This window comes from Rhinolophus ferrumequinum, chromosome 7 (assembly GCF_004115265.2).
Source record: "Rhinolophus ferrumequinum isolate MPI-CBG mRhiFer1 chromosome 7, mRhiFer1_v1.p, whole genome shotgun sequence".
Classification (NCBI taxonomy): Eukaryota; Metazoa; Chordata; class Mammalia; order Chiroptera; family Rhinolophidae; genus Rhinolophus; species Rhinolophus ferrumequinum.
In genome coordinates, this window is record NC_046290.1 from 92,464,263 (window position 1) to 92,488,912 (window position 24,650).

Consider the following 24,650-nt stretch of genomic DNA (forward strand, 5'->3'; position numbering starts at 1 on the left):
TCAACAGGAATTATTTTGGGGAGCATTATGATTTTTTTTGTTTTTTATTTGAATAGGTAGTACATGCACATTAATACAAAAGGGTGTAGTCTAAAACAGGTTTTTGTATTGCCTTCGAGCTACATTTTTAATGTGTTGTAAAGAAAATGCAAAGAGAGAGCATATTTTGCCCACAAGGCTTAAAATATTTACTATCAGGAGACTCTTGGATCATAAAAGGTTTTGCCTTGTGATTTTTAAATATGGATAATTAAAATTTGGTGGTCGCAATAAGTACCTCTTGAACTAGATTTAACCCCAAGTAAAGGGTAGCTAGCTAGCTAAGTGGTATTGGGGCACTTTACCCCCAACCCTTTATTTTGAAAATTTTCAGACAAAAGGTAAAAAGAATGGCACAGTGACAACCAAATACCTACTACTTGATAGTGACAGTTAACATTTTATCATATTTGCTTAATATTTCTATCTTGTGGAACCTTGGAAGTAACGACATTTTCCTCTGTTCATATTTCTCCTAAGAATAAAGACATTCTCTTACATAACCACCACATTGTTATCACACCGAAGGAAATCAATAATTCCCTATATCCACATCCAAATTTCCCCAGATTGTCCCCAGAATGCCTTTAGTAGCTCTTTGTAAACCCCTGCCCACACACACACACACACACACCAACTAGAATCTAATTAAAATTAATTGGATTTCATTATCAGGTTCCTTTAGCCTCTGTTTCTCCCACCTCTTCTCTGATACTTTCAAGAGAACAGGCGGGGGCCGGCCTGGTGGCTCAGGCGGTTGGAGCTCCGTGCTCCTAACTCCGAAGGCTGCCGGTTCAAAGGCTGCCGGTTCGGTTCCTGCATGGGCCAGTGGGCTCTCAACCACAAGGTTGCCAGTTCAACTCCCTGCAACTAGCAATGGCAACTGGACCTAGAGCTGAGCTGCACCCTTCACAGCTAAGATTGAAAGGACAACTTGACCTGGAAAAAAGTCCTGGAAGTACACACTGTTCCCCAATAAAGTCCTGTTCCCCTTCCCCAATAAAATCTTAAAAAAAAAAAAAAAAAAGAGCAGGCTACTTGGATGGTCTTACAGAATGGCCCATATTCTGGGTTTGTCCAGTTGTTTACTCCTGTGTCATTTAACTTGTTCCCATCCCTGTTTGGGCACATTTTTGTCTTGTGTAATCGTTTTAAATGATTCCTCCATCCAGCCTTCAGTGGTTCACATGGACTGAATTTGAATTGAACAGGGGCTGGCCGGGGCTCTCCCCCACAGTCAGGTGGTCCTAAGCAGCAGCCAGCACCAGGGCCTGCTACCTGAGCCTATGCGGACTAAGCTGTAGTTCTGAACAACAGGTTAGAGGGAGGGCCTGCCTCCATGGGGACCATCTTGTTTTGAGTCTCCTAGGCTAGGGTATGTTGCCTCTTTAAAACCCTCCTGCTCCTCCTGGATGGAAAAAGTATTACGAGGTGCCCAATCATCACTTGCTTAGACTCAGCAAACCACCTCACACGTGCTCATTTGGTCTGGTGAGTCCTGGTGGCCTGCAGCTGTTCTGCCTGTGTCTGGGGGAGGTGGTGAAACAGTGCATGTAGCCCACCATGTTCCTGGGAGTTCTCAGGAACAGGGAGGTGTGTCTGAGAGGCTGCCTTCATGTTTAATCTATATCAGGAGAATGAATCTAGGCTTGTTTTAACACGGTATTGGTGTTAACTAGTTCTTCCCACCATGGTGGACAAATTACCCCACTACTTACTGGCTCTTTGATAGGTGCCAAGAAAAGACATTGACACCTTCAACCTCTTTTCACTCTTACTTAGCTTGAAGCCTGAGTTTAGAGGTGGGATTTTGCTGGTTGGTCAATTCTTTAAAGTTTGGTGGAATATTCATCTTGGATTCCATTAGGTTTGTTTTCAAAGCATATTGCCTTTCAAAAGTTTTGCCTCCCAAAATATGGAGGTATGTCATGGTTCACAGGTGTTTTTGCCTGCTCGGTTTTAAAAGCATTCCTTTTGGGGAATGATGTGGTCCCTCAGTGATTAGTTCTAGGTTGGAGAATGGGAAGACTGAGTGAAAACCATTCTTTTGCCCTAAATTAGATTACATTCAAAATACAGACAAGGTCAATTTAGGAAGTCAAGGATGGGTAACCAGGATAAAGTAGGAGCAGCTTGTGGCTGACTGCAAGCATTTCCATATGATCTCCCTAAATACTACATCGCACTGCTGGGCAGTAGGGCGTAAGCAAAAGGTGTAACAATTGCTCCCAGTGGCATATTAGGATTTAGATTTCCTTAGCCTAGCGGTGACAAGCCAAAGTGAACCAGGGTAGCAAAACGAAACAGATTTGGCCTATCCCTCAAGGCTTCTGCACCCAAAAATGTACCAGCGACGACTGACCAGGCCGCCCCCGCCCCATTACTTGGGTTACCAAACGGTTTGCAGGGCCTTGGAGTTGAAGGGGGGATTCAGCATCAATCACAGAGCAAGTCTGGGCCCCGGCCCCGCCCCCACCTAGGTTGGCGTCGTCCTCTGCTGCCCCCCGCTGGGCGCCGCCCGACTCTGCAGCTGGCCCGCACCGACGGAGCCCCGCCCGACCCGAGCCCGGCGGTTTCAGCTAGGTTCTGCTGCCTGCAAGCCCTCACAATACCCAGGGTTGGCCCAGGTCCCGTGACAGCAGCAAGCGCCCCAGAGCCCATCCCGCCACGAGCGCCAACCCAACTAGGCGCTCTGTCCTCGGGCTTCTCTCTGGCCACTCCACCCCCAAACACCTGGGCCCTAGGCGAGTTCGCGTGGGTGAGCTGCTGCGGCCCTGTCGCGCGTGATAGCCCCGTCGCGGGACTCGGCGAGCCCCCACTCTGAAGAACGCGGGCCTCTGACGACCCAGGGTCGTGAAGTTTCCAGGGAAGGCCAGACACCCACCGGTACATGAGCCCGGACGCGGCCCGCCCGCAATCGCGGACTTTGGCGAGAGCCAATCACAGGCCAGTCTGACCACTCCTCCAATGGTCGGCCTGTTGCTAGGGCTTGGGTCCCTGTGCCAGGATCCGCCAGCGCCGCTAGCAGGCTCCCTTCGCTCCCGCGGCTGGGCTTCATCCTCCCTTTTCCACCTTCCTCTCCTCCGTCTCCGCCTTCTGCCCACCACTCTCCGCGTGCGCCTTTGTCACCCGGAGTAACCTGGTCTGGGCTCTACAGAGCATTGTAACGCCTTATAGGGCATTAGCGACAACTCTGGCTTTGTCTTTCGCCTTGTCGGTGGAGGGAACTGGTTTGGGAGGGCGGAGCCTCAGGCTCCTCCTGGGCCTTTGACTCCTTGTCTGCCCCCCAGTTTCCTCATCAGAACGACGAACGACTCGACTTCTAGTGTCCTGTGTGGGTTTGCCGTGCTTTCTCACCTACATACCGCTCGTCTGGAGCCAGCCCCGGGAGGCCTGCCTATTGCAGGGGAAGCTCTGTGGAGCTTGCTGACCCGCACAACAGTTGGAAGGGCTCCAAGGGGATTGGCGGCTTGGCTCTGTCAGTTCTGTCACCTCACACACTGGCGCCGTGGCAGAGCGCTGAGATGGGGAGTAGACCAGCTGTCCTGAGGACACTGAGGCAGCCCCTTCCTCTCTTTGGCATTCAAGGTCCTCTGTGGTACAGCCAGGCCCCAGCCTGCCTCACCGGCTGCCTGTCCCTGTCACAGCCGCACCCTCCTCTGTGCATGGGCTGTTTCCCCACTGAATGCCCTTCCCTCCCCTACACTCCTGGATAGACGCTCATAACTGAAGGGTAGCCACCCAGGGTTTCAGCCAGAATCAGATGTCAAATACATCCTCTCATCTCCCAACATAGAGCTGTGTGATCTGAGGCCTGGGGTGGGGGATGGGGCGTCCAAGGCACAATCAAACCTAGATTTAGGAATGGAAGATCAGCGTCAGTGGTTACTGACTATTGAGAAAAGTGAGATTTCTGTCACTCAGCAATGCCTGTCATTTTCTAAATGAAGGGCTGTCAGTGGCAGAAAGCTTCAGAGCTCAGGATTTGAATTCCCATCCCACCATGTCCTAGTTATGTGTCGTAACTTTTCAAGTTCCTTAGCCTTTCAGAGTTTCCATATTTGTAAAATGGGAATAATACAGTCTACCTCATGAAAACGTCTGGCATTGACTGGTGCTTACTGTATGCTGCAGGCACTGTTCTAAAGGCTTCACGTGTATTAATTCATATAATCAGCTTCATTTTGCAGAGGAAAAAACTAAAACTTAATAACTTGCTCAAGGTCCCATAGCTAGTAAGTGGCCCAATGGGGATTTGAACCCAGGAAATTTGACACCAGTGGCCAAAAGCATAGCTGCAGCCCTGTGCTGCCTCGGGGTGACATAGGGTTGCTCTAAAGATTTAATAAGCTAAGGAGTGATTGACAGCTAGCAGGTGCCCAGTTATGATTAGTATAATAACAAGCAGTGGTCAGTACCTATGCAGCAGGGTAGGGCAGCGGCTCTGGCTCCAGGCCTTGGCTGCCAAATCCTGCAAAGCAGAGACAGGGGTGGCAGCCAGGGAAGTGAGCTGGGTTCTCCAGGAGGAACTTCTTAGGAGACTTAATGGCTCTTAGAGACTGAGACCCAGAGCAGAGAAAAACAGGAACCAAAAGGCATAGTAGGTACCGGCATGGTGGGGCAGAGAAGTTTTAGTGCTTTTTCCAAGAGTGGGTCTCCTGCTCCCATTTCTGCTCTGGACCTGGCAGGATCCAGCACCTGGACAGATATTCCCAAATGTTCTGGGGTGAGTGGTACCAGGTATCTGGATGTCTCTGGGAGAAGAGTACCAGTGACTGACCAGGGGGCAGTCACTTACTTTATGTCCCATGGAGGCCGAGGAGGAGGAGAGGGGCAGAGAAGGAAACACCCAGCCAGGCTTGCCTTGGCACTGCCCCATCCCTGTGGCAGGTGGGGTCCAGGCTTCCCTTCTGGAGTTGGCCAGTACAACATGAGGCCTGCGCTGGTGGGGCCTGCTGCCTGGGATTCATTACTCCTCCAGAATCACTCTTCTCACCCAGAGACCATTGCCTTGGGGCTCCAGAACCCCTGCCTGTGGGGCATGTGGGGACACTCCCAGGGTTCAAGGCTTTCAGGCTGGTCACACCTAGAGATGAGGGTCTTCAGGGTGGGGGTGGGGATCAGAGAGGGAGGGGGCTTGGTGGGGAGAGGGCTCAGTGACCTCTCTGATCAGCCAGTCACCGGATTAAGTTCTCTCTTTCCCTGTCCCATTGTCCCCCCATCTCCCTCCCCCTCCAAACACACAGACTCTCATCGCCATTCCTAAACAGACTCAAAAGGACTCTCATGAAACCATCTTGAGGGGGAATGATGTGGGAAGAAAAGGGTTACCCAGACCTGCCCTGGGGTCAGGGCCAAGGCAGAAGCCTTCTTCATGAAGGGCCCTTGTTGGTCCTGCAGAGAGCCATCCTTACATCTTTGGCGCCCCTGGACTTTGGCCTTCCTGCCGTTGTTAGGAGACCGACCCTGGGCAGCCTCCAATCTTCGTGATTCTCCTTTGATTCCCATTCGGCACCGTGCTGAGCACACCAACAGGCAGTCAGGGTAGGAGGGGCCTCAGAGGCCACGCAGATCCCTCAGAATGGAAACAGCCCAGAGCAGGGCCGGACCCCAGGCCGTATCTCTGACATGGACAGACCTGGCCCCAGTCCAGTGCTTTTTCCTGAACAGTGCTGCTCCTGCCCCTTCTCTTCATTCTTTAGTCCAAGCCTTCCTGGCAGGTTCTGCTGTTAACCCTGGGGGTGGGGTAACCGCCGTCCACCGTGGCAATCCCTGAGCCACCAGTGCCCCATCTTTATCCAACCACTGCCAGGCTGGTAGGTGAGCAAGGCTGGAAGGAAGGGTGGGAGGGGGACATTATGCTGCAAAGATCCCTCCTCCCACGCTGGGCAGTTTTCCCCAGGGTCTCCAGACATCTTTCCTCCCTGGCCGGGCACTTAACTTTCTCTTGTTCTCAGTCTGCCCATCAGTGGAGAGGGAGGTGGCTGGCTGGCCAGTGAAGCTCTTCCACCCTCCATGCTCCTACCTGAAGCCATTCAGCAATTCTGCTGCTGACCCAGAGAGTCCCTTCTTAGCGAAGCCTGCGATTCCTGGCACTTTTCATGCTGCCTGCTTTCCCAGAGCAACTAGCGATTGGCAGAACTATCTCCTAAGAAGTCAGAGAGAATATGGCTCATCCTTGGGAGGCAGGGTTAGATGTATACAGTGATGTCCAGTCACCTGGCCAGGTGGAAGAGGGGGAGAGGACCCAGAGCCCTTGACTGAGAGGATTGTGCCAGGCATGGAGTGAGTGCCTGCTCACTTGCAGGTCTCCTTCAGGGGACCCTGTGCTCCTCAGAGCTGGCACACAGGGCCGTTGATTGATGGAGAGACGATACATGCTTTGGGGGTGAGGGGCACATGCTGGGCCTCCTCCACATTCCTTGGGGCCACTTTCCTGGGAGAGCAACATGAGGGCAGGTCTGAGCCCCCATTTTACCCAGTGCCCAATTCTGGCTAAGACCAGCCCAAGCTCACCCAGTTGCCCTCACCCATGCAGTTCCCTCCGTCTCCTTCCCTGCTTTGGTCCTGGGCTGGCAGTTCATTGCTGCTGTGCAAATCTGGGCTTGGGGCCAAGACCTGAGCTCCGGGGCTGTTCCAAACCCCCAGGTCCCACTGTGTGCCTGTGGAGGTGGGGTACAGAGGTGCAGGAAATCAAGGGTAAGACCAGCAGATAGGACCTGGCCAGCCTGATCCCTGCCCTGCTTGGGCTCTGCCAGGGTAAGGTAGGGCTTGGTGGCTGCCAGAAGACCAGGGGGTCTGGAGTCTCTAACTGTTAACGCCCTGGTCAGTTCCTGGCCAGGGGCTCCAGTCCTGCCTGACCCTCCTCTCCTTTTTCCCCGTGGCTACCCCTTCCCAATCACAAAGGCTCTCTGGCCGCATCTCTTGGACCCAGCCCTGGGGTCCACTGGGCAGTCTTGCCCCCCACCCCAGCCTCTCCACAGAGCAGTCTGTGCCTGGCACACCGGAGGCTGACTCTGTAGCAGAGAAAATGATAGTGTGTGGAAACAGTTCACGCCCCCAGCAGCCAAGGTCTGAGGTCTCCTTGACCTTACAGAAATTGTGAGGTCAGCAAGCCCCGGGTAGGAAGCCAAGGTCTCAGCAGATTACCCCCCCTTCCCCCGTCTACTCCCCACACCTCCACAGCCAATCTGTTACCCCACACTGCAGAGCCTGCTGTTGCTACATCCTGGCACCTGGCCCCTTTTCCCCTTTCCCTGGCAGGACCCATGTCCACCACAGCTCAGTAGCACATTGCCCCTGTCTCTTGGCTGGCCCCTCCCAACCACTCTCCTTTAAGATCTGGAAACTTGTTTCTAAAGCAGGGATGCTTAAACCCTTTGCTGACTCTAATAGCCTGTACTTACCGTGTTTCCCCGAAAATAAGACCTAGCCGGACCATCAGCTCTAATGTGTCTTTCAGAGCAAAAATTAATATAAGACCTGGTCTTTAATGTAATGTAATGTAATGTAATATAATATAATACCTGGTGTAATGTAATGCAATATAATATAATATAATATAATATAATATAATATAATATAATATAAAATACTGGGCCTTATATTAATTTTTGCTCCAAAAGACGCATTAGAGCTGATGGTCTGGCTAGGTCTTACTTTTGGGGAAACACAGTAGTGTGGCCTTCAGTGCCCTCCAGGACAGGGCCCCACCCACCTCCCTCATTTGTCCTCTCCTTCGCTTGCCACTTCTCCTCCAGCCTGAAACACCAGCCTTCCAGTCCTTGCCCACGCTATTTCTCCTTGCCTGTCATACAAGGGTCACTTTTGGAAATCCCTTTTTCCCCACTCCACTGAGACACCACAGGATGTCCCAGCCCCTCTCTAAAGCATAACGCTGCTTCTCACTGAGCTGTTTCCTCCACTTGCCCCCTTGAGAGCAGGGACTTGAACCAACTGGCTGGGTGCTGGGCCCAGAGGATGTGCCAACAGGAAGGGCAGATTTCACAACTGGGAGGGAGACAGTAAAGGAGAGACTCAGAACTAATTATGGCTTGTGCACTCTGCAGATCCCTGGGGAAATGGGCACCAGCCAGGTATGACCAGCAGCCACAGGGACTAGAGGTCCTGAAGGGAGCCTTTGTCATCAGCCTGAAGCACGGAACATGGACAAACTTCAGCTGAGCAGACGGGCTCAGATGCTACCGGTAGCATTCATCGAATCAAGGCCAATGTCTGAATCTGCAGACTTGAAGGACATCAGAGTCCTTTAGATAGAGAAGGACCCTATCTTTTCCACTTAAATTTTCCACTGAAAATCAGGGAAAGGCCTGGAGAGGCTTGGAACTGCTCCTGCACCACAGCAATAGTGCAGGGGGCTCACCAGCCCCTTCCAATGAGACGCCCCAGACCTGAGCCAGCCAGCGCTGTCCACTCTGCCCAATGGTGCTGCCTCAGATCCCGTATCTTCCAGCCCAGCCTCAGACCCCCTCCTGCTTCTGTGCCTTATGTGGCCCAGGGCATCTACTCAGTTTCCTTGTCTCCTACGTTAGTTTCCTATGGAGACTGGGGCCTGTTTCCTTTGCGAGGAGTAAATTCCTCCCCTCCCACCTACCCCATTCCCCAGCTGTGTCCCAGATGATGGATGGCCTGAACCTTGGGGACCTCAAAGCTGCTGCCTTTGGACCCTCTCCTGTAGCGCTCACCCCTCCCTGCCCCAGGACATGGCCCTGGCCTCGGGGTCTGAGGCCCCTGGCAACTCTCTCCAGGCCATTTTGCAGCCTGGCTCCCTTGAGCGGCAGCGGCCCCCAGGATCAGCTGCTTACCTGTCCTCCTCCTCCTGAGGTCTCACAAGCCTCATTTGCAGCACTTTAAGCTGTGGAAACCCCTGTCCCCAGCCGTCCTATCCGAGCTAACCTGCCCTCCCCTGCCTGTGGCCACAAAGATGGCCCCCGCCCCCTCTAGGACTCGCTGTGTGGACCAGCACAAGTCTCTTCATTTCCTTTGAGGCTCGCTGTGCCTAGTCAAGCAGGACTAACCAACTGCACCTCTTCCCAGGGCTGATGTGAGGATCACCTTGCCAAAGGCTTGGCAGCAGCTTTGCCACGCATCAAGGGCACTGGCGGAGGAGCTGGCAGCCTTGCTACAACTCTGACAAGGCGGAAGGATGCAGCCACCCCTGTGGAGGCCAGGGCCATCCTACTGCCAACCGTCAGGGTGCTGGTGATCAGAGCAAGGGTGAGAATTGGATGGGCTAACTCTGGATCATGGCCATGTGAGCATGGAGGCATCCAGGTGATACCTGAGACGTGTGTCTAGGAAGGCAGCAAATTGAGGAGACTGGAGCTCAGGACATGAGTGGTGGAAGGGTGTGCAGTCTGGACAGGGCCTTGGCCTTCAGGCCCAGACTTGTGCTGCCAGCTGGGCAGTTCCATGTATTTATTTCCCTGTTGGCCTCCCTCCAGGTCTGTGGAGGACTATGAGGGTTGAGACCTGCTTTGGCTTTATGCCTGCTCCAGATTGTGCTGTCTCAACAGGGAACTCCTATAGGGAGGGGAAGTCAGGAAGCTGAGCAGTGTTGGGGGTGTAGTGTGTGTGTGTGTGTGTGTGTGTGTGTGTGTGTGTGTAGTCCAGGCTCTTCCCTGGGTTGCTACTCCTCTCGGGGACCCTGGGAAAGTAGGGCTGTGAGTTTAGAAAAGAATGGAGGAGTGTCTCGCCACAGCCTCAGGCTCTAGGACCTTGTCTATAGAGACAGTGTGGGGTCTCTCAAGTTCTTGGGTACCTGACACTGGGCTCTAAAGCCCCCATCTGCTTTCTCCCTCCCCAGTTCTCTCTGAACCCTCCTTGGGCTGGGTATGAGGAGGGTGGCTTGGGTGAGGGCAGACAAAGGAGAGGGCCAAGGTAGGTGTGACTGCTCCGGCCTGGGCCAGTTAAGGCAGGCCCTCTTGGAGCGACAACCGTCGTCGTCGTCAGGGTCTTTGCCTCTCTTCCACCAAAACCTAGGCCATTCTGCCCTCACTGTCTGCAGGGCATCCTCAGCCTGAGAGCCCAGGCCCATCCTGCATGGGCATCAGGGGATGGGTCCTTTGACGAGGCCCACCCCGCTTAGTCATCTGAAGTTGCCATACCTCCCATACCATCTACATGGTCCTGTCCCTCTCTGGGAGGACAATAAAGTAATGACGAGGTCAGTAAGGGACCCTGAGCTCCCAGGCAGCTCCCCTCCCCTGGCCCTGCTCTGTCCCCCTTCACCTGACCCCAGCCTAGGAATCCCTGAGTACCCAGTCCTGGGCCAGGAACCTCTCCTGGTTTCCCCAGCTCCCACACCTGCCCCTTGGAGTTTTAATTGCTGGTTACAATCATTACTTCTATCTTAATGGACAAGGGGCCAGAGGGCAGGGCTATACCCTGTAATGGGCATCATTGTACCCACAGGGCCCAGCATGAGGCTTTGCACACAGCAAGGAATGTCAGCCAGGCGACGGTGCCAACCCCTAGGCCTCTACACACACGAGGGTCTGAGGCAGTGGCAGGCAGTTGCTTTGAACTTTATTTGAGAAAAACAACATAAAGGTATCAAAAGAGCATTCAGGCTGACAGGTAGGGATGGTCAGTGATGGCTAATGGGGGGTTCGAAGCAGGGCCAAGGCCTTTACTTGGCTCCAGGCTGCTCCGACTTTCCAGCTTCTGGACCCCCGATCTGGGCACGAGCCTCGAAGGTGACCGGAATGGTGATCTCTGCTGACTGGGTGGCTGGCTTGGGCATCGGGGCCTCCACGGTGAGCGTGCCCTCAGGGGACAGGGAGGAGGAGACCAGGGTGGGGTCCACACCAGGGGGCAGCCTGGACATGCAGAGAGGGAGGACCAGAGTCACACACAGGTAAGTCACTGTGGCCCCCTCCCACTCCCCACCACTGGGCGCAGGACTCACGTGTACTTTCGAGTGAAGCACCGTGAAATGTAGCCATGCTCATCCTGTCTTTCTTCGTGCTTGCCTGCGGAGGGAAGGCGGTCAGAGGTGAGGGAGGGGCCAGCCCGCAGCCCAACACGCCCCACCTGGCGGCCTGGACTCAAGGCAGATCCCGACTGGTGGAGGGATTTGGGGTCGGGGGCTGTCCTCAGAAGCTTCTGGAGTTCTGTTTAGGACTTGGGGGTGGTGGATGCAGTGCCGGGCGTGCGCACACGCCCCCTCCACGGACCCGGTGTAGGGGCGGGGACAGCGCTGGAAGACAAAATTCTCTTCACAGCCACCGCAGGCCCGGGAGTGGGTGAGCGCAGGGAAACTTGGTCATCTGTAGGTTGGGGGTCTTAACTGAAAGGGGGGCATTTCTTCCCTTAATGGGGCGTTTTTAGGACCGAAAGGTCCCTTGGGAGCTATCCGCTAACTCAATTCTAGAGAAGGGGACACAGGCCTGGGGCAGGGCCAGGAAGCTTAATTTTTCGCTGCTCGGGCTCCGCTCCCCGCCCCGCCCCGCCCCGCCCGCTCCGTGCCCGAAGGGCCGGGGGCTCACCGGTGATTTCCACCACACCGTCCTTGGTCTTGACAGTCAGCTCCTCGGGGGCGAAGTGGTTGACGTCCAGGGACACGCGCCAGCGGTCGGCCGTGTGCCGAATCTCCGAGACGCCGCTGCTGAGCTGCTGGCTGAGCGCGCGGCTGTAGGCGGGCGTGGCCACTGCCGAGGAGCCCTCGGCGGCGGCCGGCAGCACCGGGCGCACGTAGCCCGGCCAGCCGCTGTGGCCCAACCAGAGCGACACCTCGTCGGGCAACCGCGGCATCCCGAACGACTGATCGAAAAGGCGGCTGTGGGGCGGGAACCAGTCGCGGAAAGGGTCCCAGCTTGAGCTCCGCAGGAGCGAGAAGGGCACGCGACGCTCTGCCATGCTGGATCGGATCTGCGCGTCTGGCTGAGGCTCGGAGAAGTGCCGGGCGTTGGAGCAAGAAGCGCTTTTATGGGGCTCCAGCCGGGTATTTTTAGCAGGCGGTGCTTCAGGTCTCTATTAATGGCAATGACGGGTTGGGGGCAGCCCCTCCCCCTGCATACCGGCGCAGGGGCGGGGCAAGGAAGACTTCCCACGTCTGGAACCTTCTCGTTCAAATAACCAAACAAATGACTGGAGCACCGATATTGATACAGTGACCACTGCCCGACAGGCCTGGGCGCTAAAGCGCTGGCCCGCGGGCTGAGGAGAGTCCCATTCTTGTGTCGGGGAGGACAAAGCTGAGAGAGGCCACACAACTAGGAAGTGGCAGAGCCAGCATTTGAACCACAGGGTGTCTGTAAAATAATGTCTTTTTTTTTTTTTTTTAAGATCTAAGTGGCTTTAATTAAGCACTTCAGGAATGGGGCAGCATCTCATCTAGCAACTAGAAGGGCACTCCCTGTAAAATTACGTTTTAAGAAGCAGTCTGGTGTGGTTTTAGGTGTGTAGGCTCTGGAGCCAGACTGCCTGGGTTCACATCCTGGTTCTGCCACTACTTGGAAGAACTTGTGCAAGTTAGACTCTGTGTGCCTCAGTTTCCCCATCTAGAAAATGGAGAAAATGGATGATGATAATAATGCTTACACCATTGGGCTGGTGTGAGGATTACGTGACTTAATGCAAGCATAGACTTTAGCCCAGGGCCTGGTACATGATAATTATTGTTATTATCTACCTGGAATTGAAGAGAGGGAGGAAGAAGGAGGATGTGTACCCATCCCTATTGCAGAGGCGGTGGTACCGTGTTTTCCCGAAAATAAGACCTAGCTGGACCATCAGCTCTAATGCTTCTTTTGGAGCAAAAATTAATATAAGACCCGGTATTGTTTTAATATTACATTATGTTATGTTATATATTATTATATTCCTGGTCTTATATTAAGACCCGGTCTTATATTATATTAAAATAAGACTGGGTCTTATATTAATTTTTGCTCCAAAGGACGCATGAGAGCTGATGGTCCGGCTAGGTCTTATTTTCCGGGAAACGTGGTATGTGTGGGTCTGGCCATTTCCCCCCTGCCCTCAGCAGTGGGGCTGGCCCAGATGAGAACCTGGGTCCTAGTGCTGAGAAGAGGTGAGGAGGAAGGTTATTGTCAGTCTCCGCATTATATCTATTTTTCCTTGAGGACAGGAAGCCTGAAATGCAGCAACCTTGAATCTACTCTGAGGTTTGTCACTGACTTACTGTGTGATTTGGGGCAAGGCCCGTCCTTTCTCTAGGCCTCAGTTTTCCTTTTTGCAGATCATGATCTCAAAACCCCTTTTGTTTTTTATTCCCACAGCACAAAGGGAGAGGGGGCTCCAGGTGGTACAGTTTGCTCACTCTTGCTTAGAGCCTGGGGCCTGCCCCTTGACCCCTCCTATCTGACCCTCTATGGGATCCAGGTCTCCATCTTCCATTGCTTGGAGAGGGTGGTGTCCCTAAGCTCCTGCCATAATCCTAACGTCCCCTCTTTCCTTCCTTCACAGGCATGATCCTGGTCCAGCCTTCCTTCTGCTGCCATGTCCTATTATCCTTCCTTTTTAGATGAAGAAACAGGTTCAGAGTGACTGGCCACTATCTCCTGTAAGACAGCAGCACAGTAAGCCTCTTGCCTCTCTAGTGCTTGGGGCTCTTACCCTCAGGGGCTCCTATCTTGGTGTTTCCCTGCCTTCTCTCTTTCTGAGACCCACCATGTTGCTGCCCCTTTCTGGGGCTGAGGCTATACTCTGTCAGTGCTGCAGGGGCTTTGCCCTGCTCAGGACATCTGAGGGGCTGGAAGCTAGACCCCAGGCCGCTCACCTCAATGAATTGGGGGTAACAACAAGTCTCATGCCCTCTCTGAGCCTCAATTTCCTCTTCAAGAGAGAGCTCCTGGATGCCTTCCTTCTTACTCACCTGCACCCCATGAGGAAAGAGTTGGGGCTGGACCATGAATCTGATGTCACCTCTGGAAAAGCCTCTGAGCACCTGGGGTTCTCTTGGGCCAGGGGTGGGAGGCAGACACCCCTGGGGCAGACACCTCTGCCCCATTTCCCTTGCTGGATCAGTAGGTCTCAGCTGGGAGCTCCTGGCTGCCCCCCAAGGGTCTCAGCTTCAGAAAGCCCCAGGTCTTTGGTCCCTGGCGTTCCCAGCCCCACCCGTCCTCACCTCTATAAAGTCAGGATGAGCTCAGGAGCCGGGAGGGCCCTCACCGCCCCTGCCTGCCCACCTTGGCTCAGACTGGAGTGCAGGTGCCCCACCCTAGAAGGAGCTGGCAGGTGTGGTCATGGATGCTTTCAAGTGTGGCCCTGCCAGGCCCAGCCACGCTCTGGGTGGAGGCTGCCTGGCTGGTTGCCAGGGCTTGTAGGCACAAGCTCCCTTCATCTTGCCTGACACCAGGCAGGTAGGATCCATCCTACTGCCCCAGCCAGGGAAGTTGTGCAATAACTCCATCCCTCTGCCCACGGCAGGTGGGGGACACAGAACAGAGAATTCACATCCATCTTCAAATGGCCAGTTCTCGAGAGACTCTAGGGCACCCTGCCAGTAACAACAAAGGAGACATGGGTGGCTCTGGGTCATGGTAAGAGGGGGTGGGGTGTGGGAGAAACTGGGTTTTGAGGTCAGACAAGGATGGACTTGAATCTGGGTGCTGCTGTTCACTGGCCTGGTGACCTCTCTGAGCCTACATGTCCCCAGCTGCAAAACGTGGCCAAAAACGCGCCCATCTTGCAGGGTTGTGGTGAATCCCAAACACAGCTAAGCACATGAAGTGCCTGGTGCTCATTAAGTATTAATCATTATTAATGGAAGAGGGCTTTTACTTTTGGATATCGAAACGTAGATTAATGAGAATTATGCAGTTGTATGAACTTTCTAGCGTATCCAGGTATCTTATTAGAGTCCCATTACTGAGATGAGAAAACTGAGGGTCAGAACTGCCCAAGGTGGCAAAGCTGGTCAGGGGGTGGGGAGGATTGGAATTCAGGCCTCCTGATCCTCTGTCCGGTGGGGGAGACTTCCCAGGCAGTCCAGGGAGGCCTGTGGGCTGTGGGCTTCTCGGTGCAGGGTGAGGTGTTGCCTGTCGGGACAGGGAGGGTTGGGCCAGACTCTCTGGGGTCCTTTCAGACCAGGTGCCTTTTCTCTAGGAGGTTGCACCCTGAAACCAGCCATAGGGCTTGGCAAGAGGAGCAAGGGCTGGATATCAGCCCCACACTTGCCCACCTGCCCAAATGTTCTTTGACAATCTTCTGCTCTAGCTGCCTGGGGTAGTTTCTCTGGGGTGAAGAGGAAACTGACTCCACCCCCAGGGATTTCCCGGAAGCCACAGGGGTGGGGGTGGCAGGGTGAGTGGTGAGGGGAAGTGGGCAGTGCGGGGTCTGGGATTCCTTAATCAGGGGCCCCTCCCCTCATCCCTAGCCCCAAAGTCTGAGGTACTCTGCAGCCCAGCCTGGCAAGAACAGCCTCCCAGCCTGGCACTTGGCCACACTAGTCACACCCTTGGTTGGCTTTTGCCAACTGTGGCTGAGCCAGGCCCTCCTTTCCTGGCTCAGCCCCAGAGAAAGTTCGAGAGTCTTCAGGCAGCTGCAGGAACTCCCTGGAGAAGCCTGACAGCTGACGGATTGTGCTGGTTGCTGGGCCTGCTGGGAACTGAAAATGTGGGCAGCAGTAATTAGAGCGCATGGGGGTGGGGGGCACTAGGTCTTTCTGGAAACGTCTAGACACTGTCCCTCTAGGAATCTATTCCAAAAACCCATTTCCAGCCTGCCCACCCCGTAGGCCTCTGGCTTCTGGCTGGCCTTGGGATTACCTCACCTCCATCACAGGATGGAGTGCCAAGGAAGGGCCAGGTGGGAGGAGACCCATCCTCTAGCCCCTCCCACTCCTCTGTCCATCAGAAACAATCTGTCAGCTTGGGAGCCTGGGGACCTGCATGTCTCTCACTCTGACCTTGGCCAGCAGCCGGCTCCCGTGACTCATTTTCTTCATCTGTACAATGAGACCATTGGACTGGATGTTCCCTAAGACTCCTTCCAGCACAATGAATCAACAGTTTCTCCTCCACTCCCCCACCACCCCCCAGGTCCCCTACACTGCCCGCTCTGCCATCTAGTGCTGCCGGAGGGGGTGTATATAAGGTGAGTAGAGGGAAGGGTTGAGGGAGGACATGGAGGTGTGGCACCCCCGAAGGTGGGAGGCCCTGTAGCTGAAGCACCCTCATATCTCATGTCCTGAGAGCCTTTCTCAGGTGGAGGGGGGGCCTGGAGAAGGAAGGGCACGTGTCTGGTGTTACGATTGAGTTGCTGAATACACCCTCAGCTGAGAAAGGCTGGTGAGAGGCCAGGGGGCTTCCGAGAGCATCTCAGGGAGGCTGGGGGTGGGGGATGCCAGCTGGGACACCCAAACTGGGGGTGTGTCCTTGTGACTCGCTACCCTGGGTCTGGGGCTGAGGGAAACGAGTTAAGGAAAACAGAACACGGGAAAGCCCTGTCCAGTCTCCTAGATGCTGTGTGTGTTGGGAGGGGAAAGATTGCGGCGGGGGCGGGGGTCCCCATGGCCCCCATCTGTAGAAACAGAAACCAGGAGAGGACTTACTGCCTCCCAAAGGCCCACATCCTGGGAAGGTTCCCACATCCCCATACAGTCTCCCCCTCCTTGTTACCAATGCAGAATTGGAGTTTCCTGTTCTCCTGCCTGCCTCCTGGCAGTATTTTTCCCTTTTCCCAAGGTACAGAGCAGAGACTGAACCGTCAGTCCATGGGAGGGACAGGGACTTGGTACTCTGGTAGCCTCCCCGTCCCAGGAATGCATTCCACTTCCCCAAATAGCCAGGGAGGGCGCTTAGGACAAGAGCTTCAGGCTTCCAGCTGACAGGGACCCTCCCCACCAGGGCTCTCCTCTCTGGCTGGGCCTGTTTTGGGCCCCTCTTGGCGAGATACCAACTGGCAGTTTTCCCCTCTCTCTGTCGCCCTCTAGTGTCTTCTGCTGCCACCACTCCTGGTCTTTGGCTCTTGCCCTCCCCCCAGGATTTCTGGAGCGACTCACTCCCTGGCTACCTCATTCACTCATTACCTCATTGACTCATTTACTCATTCGATAAACATTTCAAGGGTGGGTGCCTATTTTGGGATGGCAGAGACCAATAAGGCATTGCCTGGGCTCCAGAAGCTCACAGATTTAGGGAGAGAGAGACTTGCCAACAAACAACTGGAACAAGAGCTTAAGGCCCTAAAGGCAGGTATAGTCCCCCCGAGCTGGAGGAACCCAGAAGCAGGAGTAGCCACTACAGCTGGGGACCAGAAGGCTCTTCGGAGTAGGAAGCAGCTGAGCTGGGCCTCGAACCATGAGCTCACCCAAACCTGTGGAGGTGGAGGGGCCATGCATGGGGGGGCCAGGAAGGAGGGTCAGCTAGACTGGAATGTACAGGAGTCAAGGGCACTGGTGGGAGAGCAGGTTGGAGGGCTGGCAGGAGGAAGGGGTAGCCATTCCAGGTGGAGCCACTTGGAAGGCCTTACGAAGTAGACGTGGTCAAAGGACGCAGGGTCCATAGAGCAGACAGTTCTGTTTCATTAACTCAACACTGTAGCCTCAGAGCCAGGGACTGTGCGTGGCACACAGGAGGTGTTCAATAAGTATGTGTGGAATGAGTGAATAAAAGATAGGATTTGAATTTTAGGTACAACAGGATGGATTGGGGGGGGCCAGAGGGAGGCAGGCCGACTAATGAGGAAGGGGGCATAGGAGGGGTCCTAATGAGAAGGCCCAGGATTGCTGGGCCAGGGACAGAGGAGGGACAGAAAGAGAAGTGGCACCATCTGGGGGCAGCCTGGCTGTGGGGTGCAGGGAGGAAGGCATGAAGCTGAGCAGTGAGGGAACGGAATGGGGGGTGGAAAAGGAGCAGGTAGGGGCTCAGTGTGAGACAGGCTGAATTTTCATGCCCACCTTGGGTGTGTTTCATGCCCCCCTGCTCAAGGAGGTGACATCTCCAGAGCAGGGCCAAGTGCGCTCCCTGTGGCCCCCACTGCTTGCCTGAGGCCCGGTTTTGCTGAACTTGCGTAAAGGGTTAGAGACACAGGTGCTGCTTTGACACAGGTGGCAGAAACAGCCACTGCCCAAAGGCCCTTCAGGTGCCCTTTCCAGTCAGAGGGAAAAGAGACTGGAGAGGAGGCCACGTGCTGACACAGCCATAGCTTTAGGCGCACGGCCCCCTGCTCTGGAGACCAGACCAGAGCAAGGACATAAGCATCATGGCTCACGCACACAGGAGCCAGGGAAGCACCAGCTGCTCCCTCAGCAGTGGACCAGGATTCTGAACCTGTGGGGCCCTAAAGGCGTCAGAGTGAATGTGAGATCTGACATTGCACGTCAGATTGTGGGCATGTGCACATCTGGGCATGTGCACATCCCAACCTGCATCAAATTCCCAAAGAGCAGCTGATTCGAAACAAGGTTAAGAGCTACCAGTTTAAGAGAAAAGGAGGAAAAGGAGGAAGGGGAGAAGGAGATTTTGTGCATTTGTTTAGATCTATATAAAAGAAATAAAAACTGTTCACCGTACTCCCTTTCCGGCCCCGTACTAGTGCTCACCTAGGGCCGGACATTTGGTATTTTTCCTAAAGTGGCCACTTACGGAATACTCACTCTATGCCGTACCTGGTGCTTAGCACTCCAGGACAGTATTTCCTTTCTGGCACCATGCCTTCCCGAAAATAAGACCTTGCCGGACAATCAGCTCTAATGCGTCTTTTGGAGCAAACATTAATATAAGACCCGGTATTGTATCATTATATTATATTATATTATATTATACCCAGTCTTATATAAGACCTGGTCTTATACTATGTAAGACCGGGTTATATAAGACCGAGTCTTATATTAATTTTTGCTCCAAAAGATGCATTAGAGCTGATTGTCCGGCTAGGTCTTATTTTTGGGGAAACACGGTACTTTTCGGCCCTGTGTGTCACACAGCTGGCAAGAGTTGGGGCCTGGATGTGTAGCCATGTAATGCTCCAAGCTATGTTCTAGCTGTTCTGGAACATTCCACCTATAGGAAGGCCCAGTGTATTGGCCCAGTACCTCTTCCCTCTGGCTCCACTCTCATGGATTGCTGAAGCTAGATGGGGTGTGGGAGTTGGGGGAGTGGAGGTGGTCTCGGGTCCCTGTTTTCGTTCCCACTGAGCTGCAGGCTCTGCAGACTCATACATGAAGGTGGGGAGTAGAATGGATGGATGCTGGGTTCTGGTTCCTTGGTGCCAGCTCTTCTCTCTGGGTCCTGAAGAGTCTGAGCCCCTCCCATTTCTTGGAGGGAAGGACCCCAAGACCCCATGCCCTACCCGTACTCCCCAGGTACCCAAATCCACAGAGGCCTGGTTTCACCACCTGCCATCCGGGCACCGAGTGTTTTATTAGAGTCCAAGTTTTACCCGCACTGCGGAGAGAGGGAGGGGGAAAGAGAGAGAGGGGGAACCCGGACCAGACCCCAGACCCCTCCCCCACCGGAGCCCAGGGCGTCTGCCCTATTGGGCCAAGGAAGACTTGTGAGATCCCTGAGGGCCCCAGGAGGAGGGGGCTGGGAGCAGCAGAAGAGGGCTGGGGCTACCGTTTCCTATTGATGCCCTCAGACTAGATCCTACCCTTTCTTCCAAGGGCTGTAGCACCCTTCTCTGGAGAGCCTTGGCTGGCCCTCTCGCCACCAAACCCTGAGGAGGAAGTGCTCCCTTGGGCAGGCCTGAAGCACGTGTTATCTATGTCTGTGACCCTGTGCTGCCATCTGGCCCATGTCCCAGACAAGGGGCACGCAGGGACACCAACCAGGGCCTGCTGGATCATCAGGCTGAATTGCTTCTCCTCTCTTCTCACAGGCTCCCCCTTTATCCACCCCTACTCTCTTCTACCTCCTGAGCTGAACCCCTTTTAATCTCAGGGTCAGATGCAGTTGTAGTCTGTGTCCCACCTCTTATCATACAGACGGCCTGGCTGGTGTGGTCTTGGCTCAGGGCATGGGGTGAGGGCTGGAGGGGAGAGCCTGGCCTGGAGAGAAGAGATGGGATCAAAAGTGAGCTCCCCCGACCCGACCCGAGGCTGGGGCTTAGAGGCCCTCCTAGTGTGGCACTCCTGGGCCAGGGGAGGGATTTAGGGAGGCTGTGGGGCCAGCCTCCAGCCCTCAGCCAGGGTCCTCCTGCAGCCAGCTCAGAAGGAAGTAGTTCCGTAGCCTGGATGGTAGCGCACCAAGAGTTAGGCCATTCAGTCTAACTTAGATCCTGCTTACTGTTCCACCTCTTTGTCCGCCCAGTGATAGAGAAGAGCCAAGGGCCCTGCAGAGTGGTTAGGGAGGCTCCCAGGACTGGCACCTTCTGAGATGTCTCTGGGTCCACTGAGCTGAAGTCCCCAGCCTGGTGAGCTGGCATCAAGCAGGAAGGGGGGAGGGTGATCCCTGTGTTCGAAAAGGCTCTTTGTTCCCTGGACACAGTGGGCTGGCAGGAGGTGGGGGTGGGAACCCTCTAGAAGCAGCAGAACCCAGCTCCTCCTCGTCTGCAGGGAACCCAACCTCAAGGTCTTCCCTGGCCCTGGGACCTCTTTGTAACAGTGGGATGCAGACCCCCCCATGAGTCCTGGGGCCTGACCCCTCGCTTATCATTGTGCCAGGGGGCACTAAACTGGGTCTGTCTGGTCTCAGAAGCCCCCACTTTCTGAACTGCTCCGGCTGTGGTAGCTGGGACTGGGGGTCCGGGAGGGGCTGCACGTGCGGCTGCGGGTCCCACGACTGCGGCTGCTGTAGCTTCCATGGCTGTGGCCTGGGCTGGGGCTGCGGCTGGGGCTCCGGCTTGAGTAGTCACTGCTGCTCAGGCAGCTGGAGGAGGATGAGGGGCTGGGCCGGTAGTAGGGGATGGGCCGCTTTCGGGCACTGCCGGGAGGGAAAAGCTGATTAGAGGCCATCCAGGGCCTTCACTCAGGCCCCAAGCCCCTCCCCAGCAGTGGCCAGGGCTTCCCTGCCTCAGACTCCCGAGCCCTGGCCTTGGAATGCTCCACCCTCCCCCCCACCATCCCAACAGGACTGGACAGTCAATGGTCACTGGCCAGTTTCATGTTGATCATTTTGTTTTTCCTTACTTGTCTGCAGGGAAAGGGGGCCGAATCTCAGCTTGATCTGAGTAGGTGCTCAATAGATGTTTGTTGAATGAATAAAACTTAAATATAGACAACTCACACCAACCAAGTAGTGGTTTCTGTGCATGGAAGTGTCCATGGGGATGGCCCAACCCTGCTCCTCTGTTCCACACAGAACTGAGAATTTTGGTTTTCAGGACACGTGAAGGGAACAAGGAAGAGAGCCCTGGCCACTTCTGCCCATGCCCACGGGCCCGCTCTCCTCACTCAGCTACCTCCCCCCAGCCCTGGAGTTAGTTTGAAGCCAGGAGGCTGTGACCCAGAAAAAAGAAGAGAGAGTGGTTAAGGGGGTGACAATGCCCCATCATGTGGGGTTAATTCTGAGGAAGAAAACAGGTGTACATTAGTGGGAGGAGGAGGAGGCAGCCTGGGCGAGGGGCTGAGGTGGGTGCCAGGTGGGAGGTGTGGCGGTCCAGCCATCTTAGGACCCACCTGCATATGGGTGGGGTGTGTGACCTGTCTGGGGGATGTCCCAAGCCTGGACGTCTATCCTCTAGCTCTGCAGTGAGGGCAGGAGGCAATGTGAACATCAAAGACTAGGAAGGGCCAGTTTGAGAATCAGACCATGTGAGAGCTGAAAAGATGCTCAGGGAGGCTTGCTTATTGTTCAGACAGGAGAATAGAGACCCAGAGAGACCCACTGATCTCCCAAGATTGGCCAGCAAGGCTGTGGCAGAGCTGGCATCAGAATTTTGCTTGTGGCCCTTTACCCCTTGTCAGGGGTCTAGGCCTTCGAGGTGATTTATGCAAATACAGACTATGGCTCACCTGGAGACCCAGGCCCAGACCCTCCAGTGCTGGCAGAGAAGCTCTGATCATAGCACAGCACCACTGGACTGTGTGGGGAAAGTGGGAGAGACTGACTCCTCCTACAGCTGACCCAGAGACCAGGCTGCTGGTGCCCCCTCCTCCAAATTCCCCAGGGGGCTGGGAGGTGAGCAGTGAGGTTAGTGAGAAAAGGAGAGGCAGACAGACAGCTGAACAGAGCCAGATCAGCTCACATGGACATCTCCCTGCAGCCTGTGGAGAGGGGGTCCACTTGGCCCCCAGGCTGGCCACAGGCCACTCAGCAGGCTGGACCTTGAGATGAAGGAGAAAAGGAGACATCATTGCCAGGAGATGAATGTGGGTCGGAAAGAAGGGTGGGAGGGACTCCAGGAGGGATGGCTGGAATCTTCCAGAGCTTAATTCCACATTTGCCGCTTACCACCCATACCCAAGTAGAGATCCCCCTCCTGTCCATGGGCCTTCAGGCCCGGACCAGAGACCATTCCCTTCTTTGAGGTCTCCTCCTCAGCGAACCTCTACTCTGTCTCTGAGTCCCACTCCCTCTGGAGCACCACTAGTTCTAGCTGCTTTGCTCAGTGAGCCCTCTTCCCTTCAGTGAACCCCCACCTCCTCTCCTTCACCTCCTCCCCTCCCTGCACCAGGTTTAGTCGGTCCCTCCAGGAGATCCCAGGTGCCCTCACCCCAGAGATCTCTGCGGCTGGTCCCGCGGCCCCTCCATACCTGGTGATGCGCCGCGGTTCCATGAAGCTGGGCGAGTCCCGGCGTCGCTTGCGGATGGGTGAGTAGCTGCGGGAGCGGCGCCTCGCGCGAGCGGCCTCGGCCTCTGTGTGCCTCGCGCGGCCCTCGACGTCCTTGTCCCTGCGGGACCGGGCCGGAGGTGAGCGCCGCGGCCCGTCTGCCGACCCAGTCCCGCTGCCGCCGCCGCGGCAAGAGGGCGCCCCGGGCCCGCCTTCTCCCAGGCCCCCCGCACCTCTTCTTCCCCGCCACCGCCAGTCGGGATCCGGGCCGCACTTACCGGCCCACGGGTTTCTTGGGCGACGGCGAGCGGCTGGGGCTGCGGGCCCTCTTCTCCGCTGAGCGCGAGCGGGATTTGGAGGGCGAGCGGCTGGAGCTCCAAGAGCGCGGGTCGGGGCCCGGGCTACGCGACGAGCTCTTCCCTTCCGGGCCGCCGGGCCGGCCGTGCGCGCCCGGGGACGGGGAGGTACTGGCCGGCCGGGCGCGCGGGGGCCGCTCCTTGGCCCTGAAGGAGGGGCACGGCGACAGGGGGCTCAGCTAAGAAGAAAGCGGGCTCCGTGGAGGGGAGGGGTGGAGTGAAGGGGAAAGAGAGGGGGCCCGGTGATAGGGTGGGGGCTCAGCTAGGGAGAAAGTGGGCTCCGTGGAGAGGAAGAGACTCAGTAGGGGGAGGGGTTCTGTGGGGGAGGAATTGAACGAGGAGGGGATGGGTTAGTGAGCGGAGAAGGTTGTGTGTGAGTTGCGGTGGGAGGTTCCCGGGGGGCAGGTTACTAGAGGAAGGAAGGGGGGCGCGGAGAGGAATCAGTGAAGAAGAGGTTGTTCCATAGTGTCGATGGGGAGTGATCACTGAGGGGGGTTCCAAGTGAGGGACGAGGGTGATCCGTGGTGCCGGGGAGAACAAGGATTTTTTGGGGGGGTGTTGTAGAAAGAAAGGTGTGGGGAGAGTATCTTTATGGAAGAGGGGGCGCCTGGGGTCGAGGGAGAGTGATGGGAGGGAGCTCAGAGGGATCGCGGGGGTACGGGGGCTCGGTGGAGGTGGGAGGAAATGATTAGTGGGGAGAGAGTGCTTAGTAAGGTGGGGAGCTCAGTGATGCAAGCGTCCGGGAAAGGGCAGTGCTCAGTGCAGGGATGGGAACCCGGCTACCTGGGGACACGCCCGCTCACCGTTTCCCGTGCCCGCTGTGGCCTCGCTCGGAGCCCGGCTCAGGCCCGGGGCCGGGGGCGCCGCCGCCGCCAGAGTCGCTGCTGGACCCGGCCCTGCTGAGCGACCGCGACGAGCCCCGGGGCGGCGCGGGCCGGGCGCGCCGGCGGCCCCTGCGGCGGGGCACGGACGCCGGGGACCGCGAGCGTCGCCGCCGCCGCCGCCGTCGCCGCCGCCGCCTGGCCGGCCCGCCCGCCGCGCGGCCTCCTCTGCCCTGCGACGACGGCGCCGAGCGCGGGCTCGGGCTCTCCTTCTCCCGCGCGGGCGGCGTGGCTGCGCCGGCCACCGCCTGGTCGCCGGCCCTGGGTGAGGGCGAGCTGGGCTTCTGACGGGGAGAGAGGCAGAGAGGGCAGGGGGGCGGGGAGGGAGACGGAGACAGGGGACAGAGAGACGGAAGCAGAGACAGAGAAAACAGAAAAGATGGAGAACCCAGAGGAGAGAGAGGCAGAGTCAGAGGAAACAGAGAGGAGAGATAGGGACAAGTTAGGGAAACAGACAAAACGGATTCGAGGAGGCCGAGAAAAAGTGGGGAGAAAGAGAGAACACAGACCAAGAGAAGAGCGAGAGAGCGGGCGGGTGGGGTGGGGGGAGAGAAGAAGAGGGGGCTTTCACCGGGCCCAGGCCGGGGTCTGCCAGTCCCGGAGCATCGCACACACGGTTCCCCGCGCCTGCCCTGCCTCTGCCTCTCCTGAGTGTCCACCTTCTGGCCTCAACAGTGCAGCTCATGCAAGGTTCTCAGCATGCAAAACACAAGAGGGACGGAGCGGTGGGGGG

General features: G+C 56.0%; 2 protein-coding genes and 1 long non-coding RNA gene across 5 annotated transcripts in view; 1 reads left to right on the forward strand and 2 right to left on the reverse strand.

Annotated features, from left to right (window-relative positions):
• Positions 1 to 10,568: 10,568 nt before the first annotated feature.
• Positions 10,569 to 12,008, reverse strand: HSPB1 (heat shock protein family B (small) member 1). The gene is made up of 3 exons (XM_033109845.1): positions 11,550 to 12,008; positions 10,970 to 11,033; positions 10,569 to 10,880 (listed from the first exon to the last, which is right to left on the reverse strand). Exons 1-3 carry the CDS (start codon positions 11,917 to 11,919, stop codon positions 10,691 to 10,693), a joined length of 624 nt encoding a protein of 207 aa, XP_032965736.1. The 5' UTR covers positions 11,920 to 12,008; the 3' UTR covers positions 10,569 to 10,690.
• Positions 12,009 to 15,837: 3,829 nt separating this feature from the next.
• LOC117024768 (uncharacterized) overlaps positions 15,838 to 24,650 on the forward strand; it is a 28,053-nt gene continuing 19,240 nt past the window's right edge. The window contains exons 1-2 of one of the 2 annotated variants that reach the window (XR_004423504.1): positions 15,838 to 16,122; positions 22,585 to 22,721. This is a non-coding gene — a long non-coding RNA (uncharacterized LOC117024768). The remainder of the gene's footprint in view (positions 16,123 to 22,584; positions 22,722 to 24,650) is intronic. The other variant, XR_004423505.1, reaches the window with a different exon arrangement.
• Positions 19,336 to 24,650, reverse strand: part of SRRM3 (serine/arginine repetitive matrix 3) — a 55,348-nt gene continuing 50,033 nt past the window's right edge. Inside the window, exons 12-16 of one of the 2 annotated variants that reach the window (XM_033110266.1) lie at positions 23,840 to 24,201; positions 22,959 to 23,183; positions 22,664 to 22,801; positions 22,156 to 22,234; positions 19,336 to 20,891 (exon numbers count right to left, since the gene is read on the reverse strand). In XM_033110266.1, the coding sequence (XP_032966157.1) occupies positions 20,820 to 20,891; positions 22,156 to 22,234; positions 22,664 to 22,801; positions 22,959 to 23,183; positions 23,840 to 24,201 (876 nt within the window). In that variant the 3' untranslated portion in view covers positions 19,336 to 20,819. The remainder of the gene's footprint in view (positions 20,892 to 22,155; positions 22,235 to 22,663; positions 22,802 to 22,958; positions 23,184 to 23,839; positions 24,202 to 24,650) is intronic. The other variant, XM_033110265.1, reaches the window with a different exon arrangement.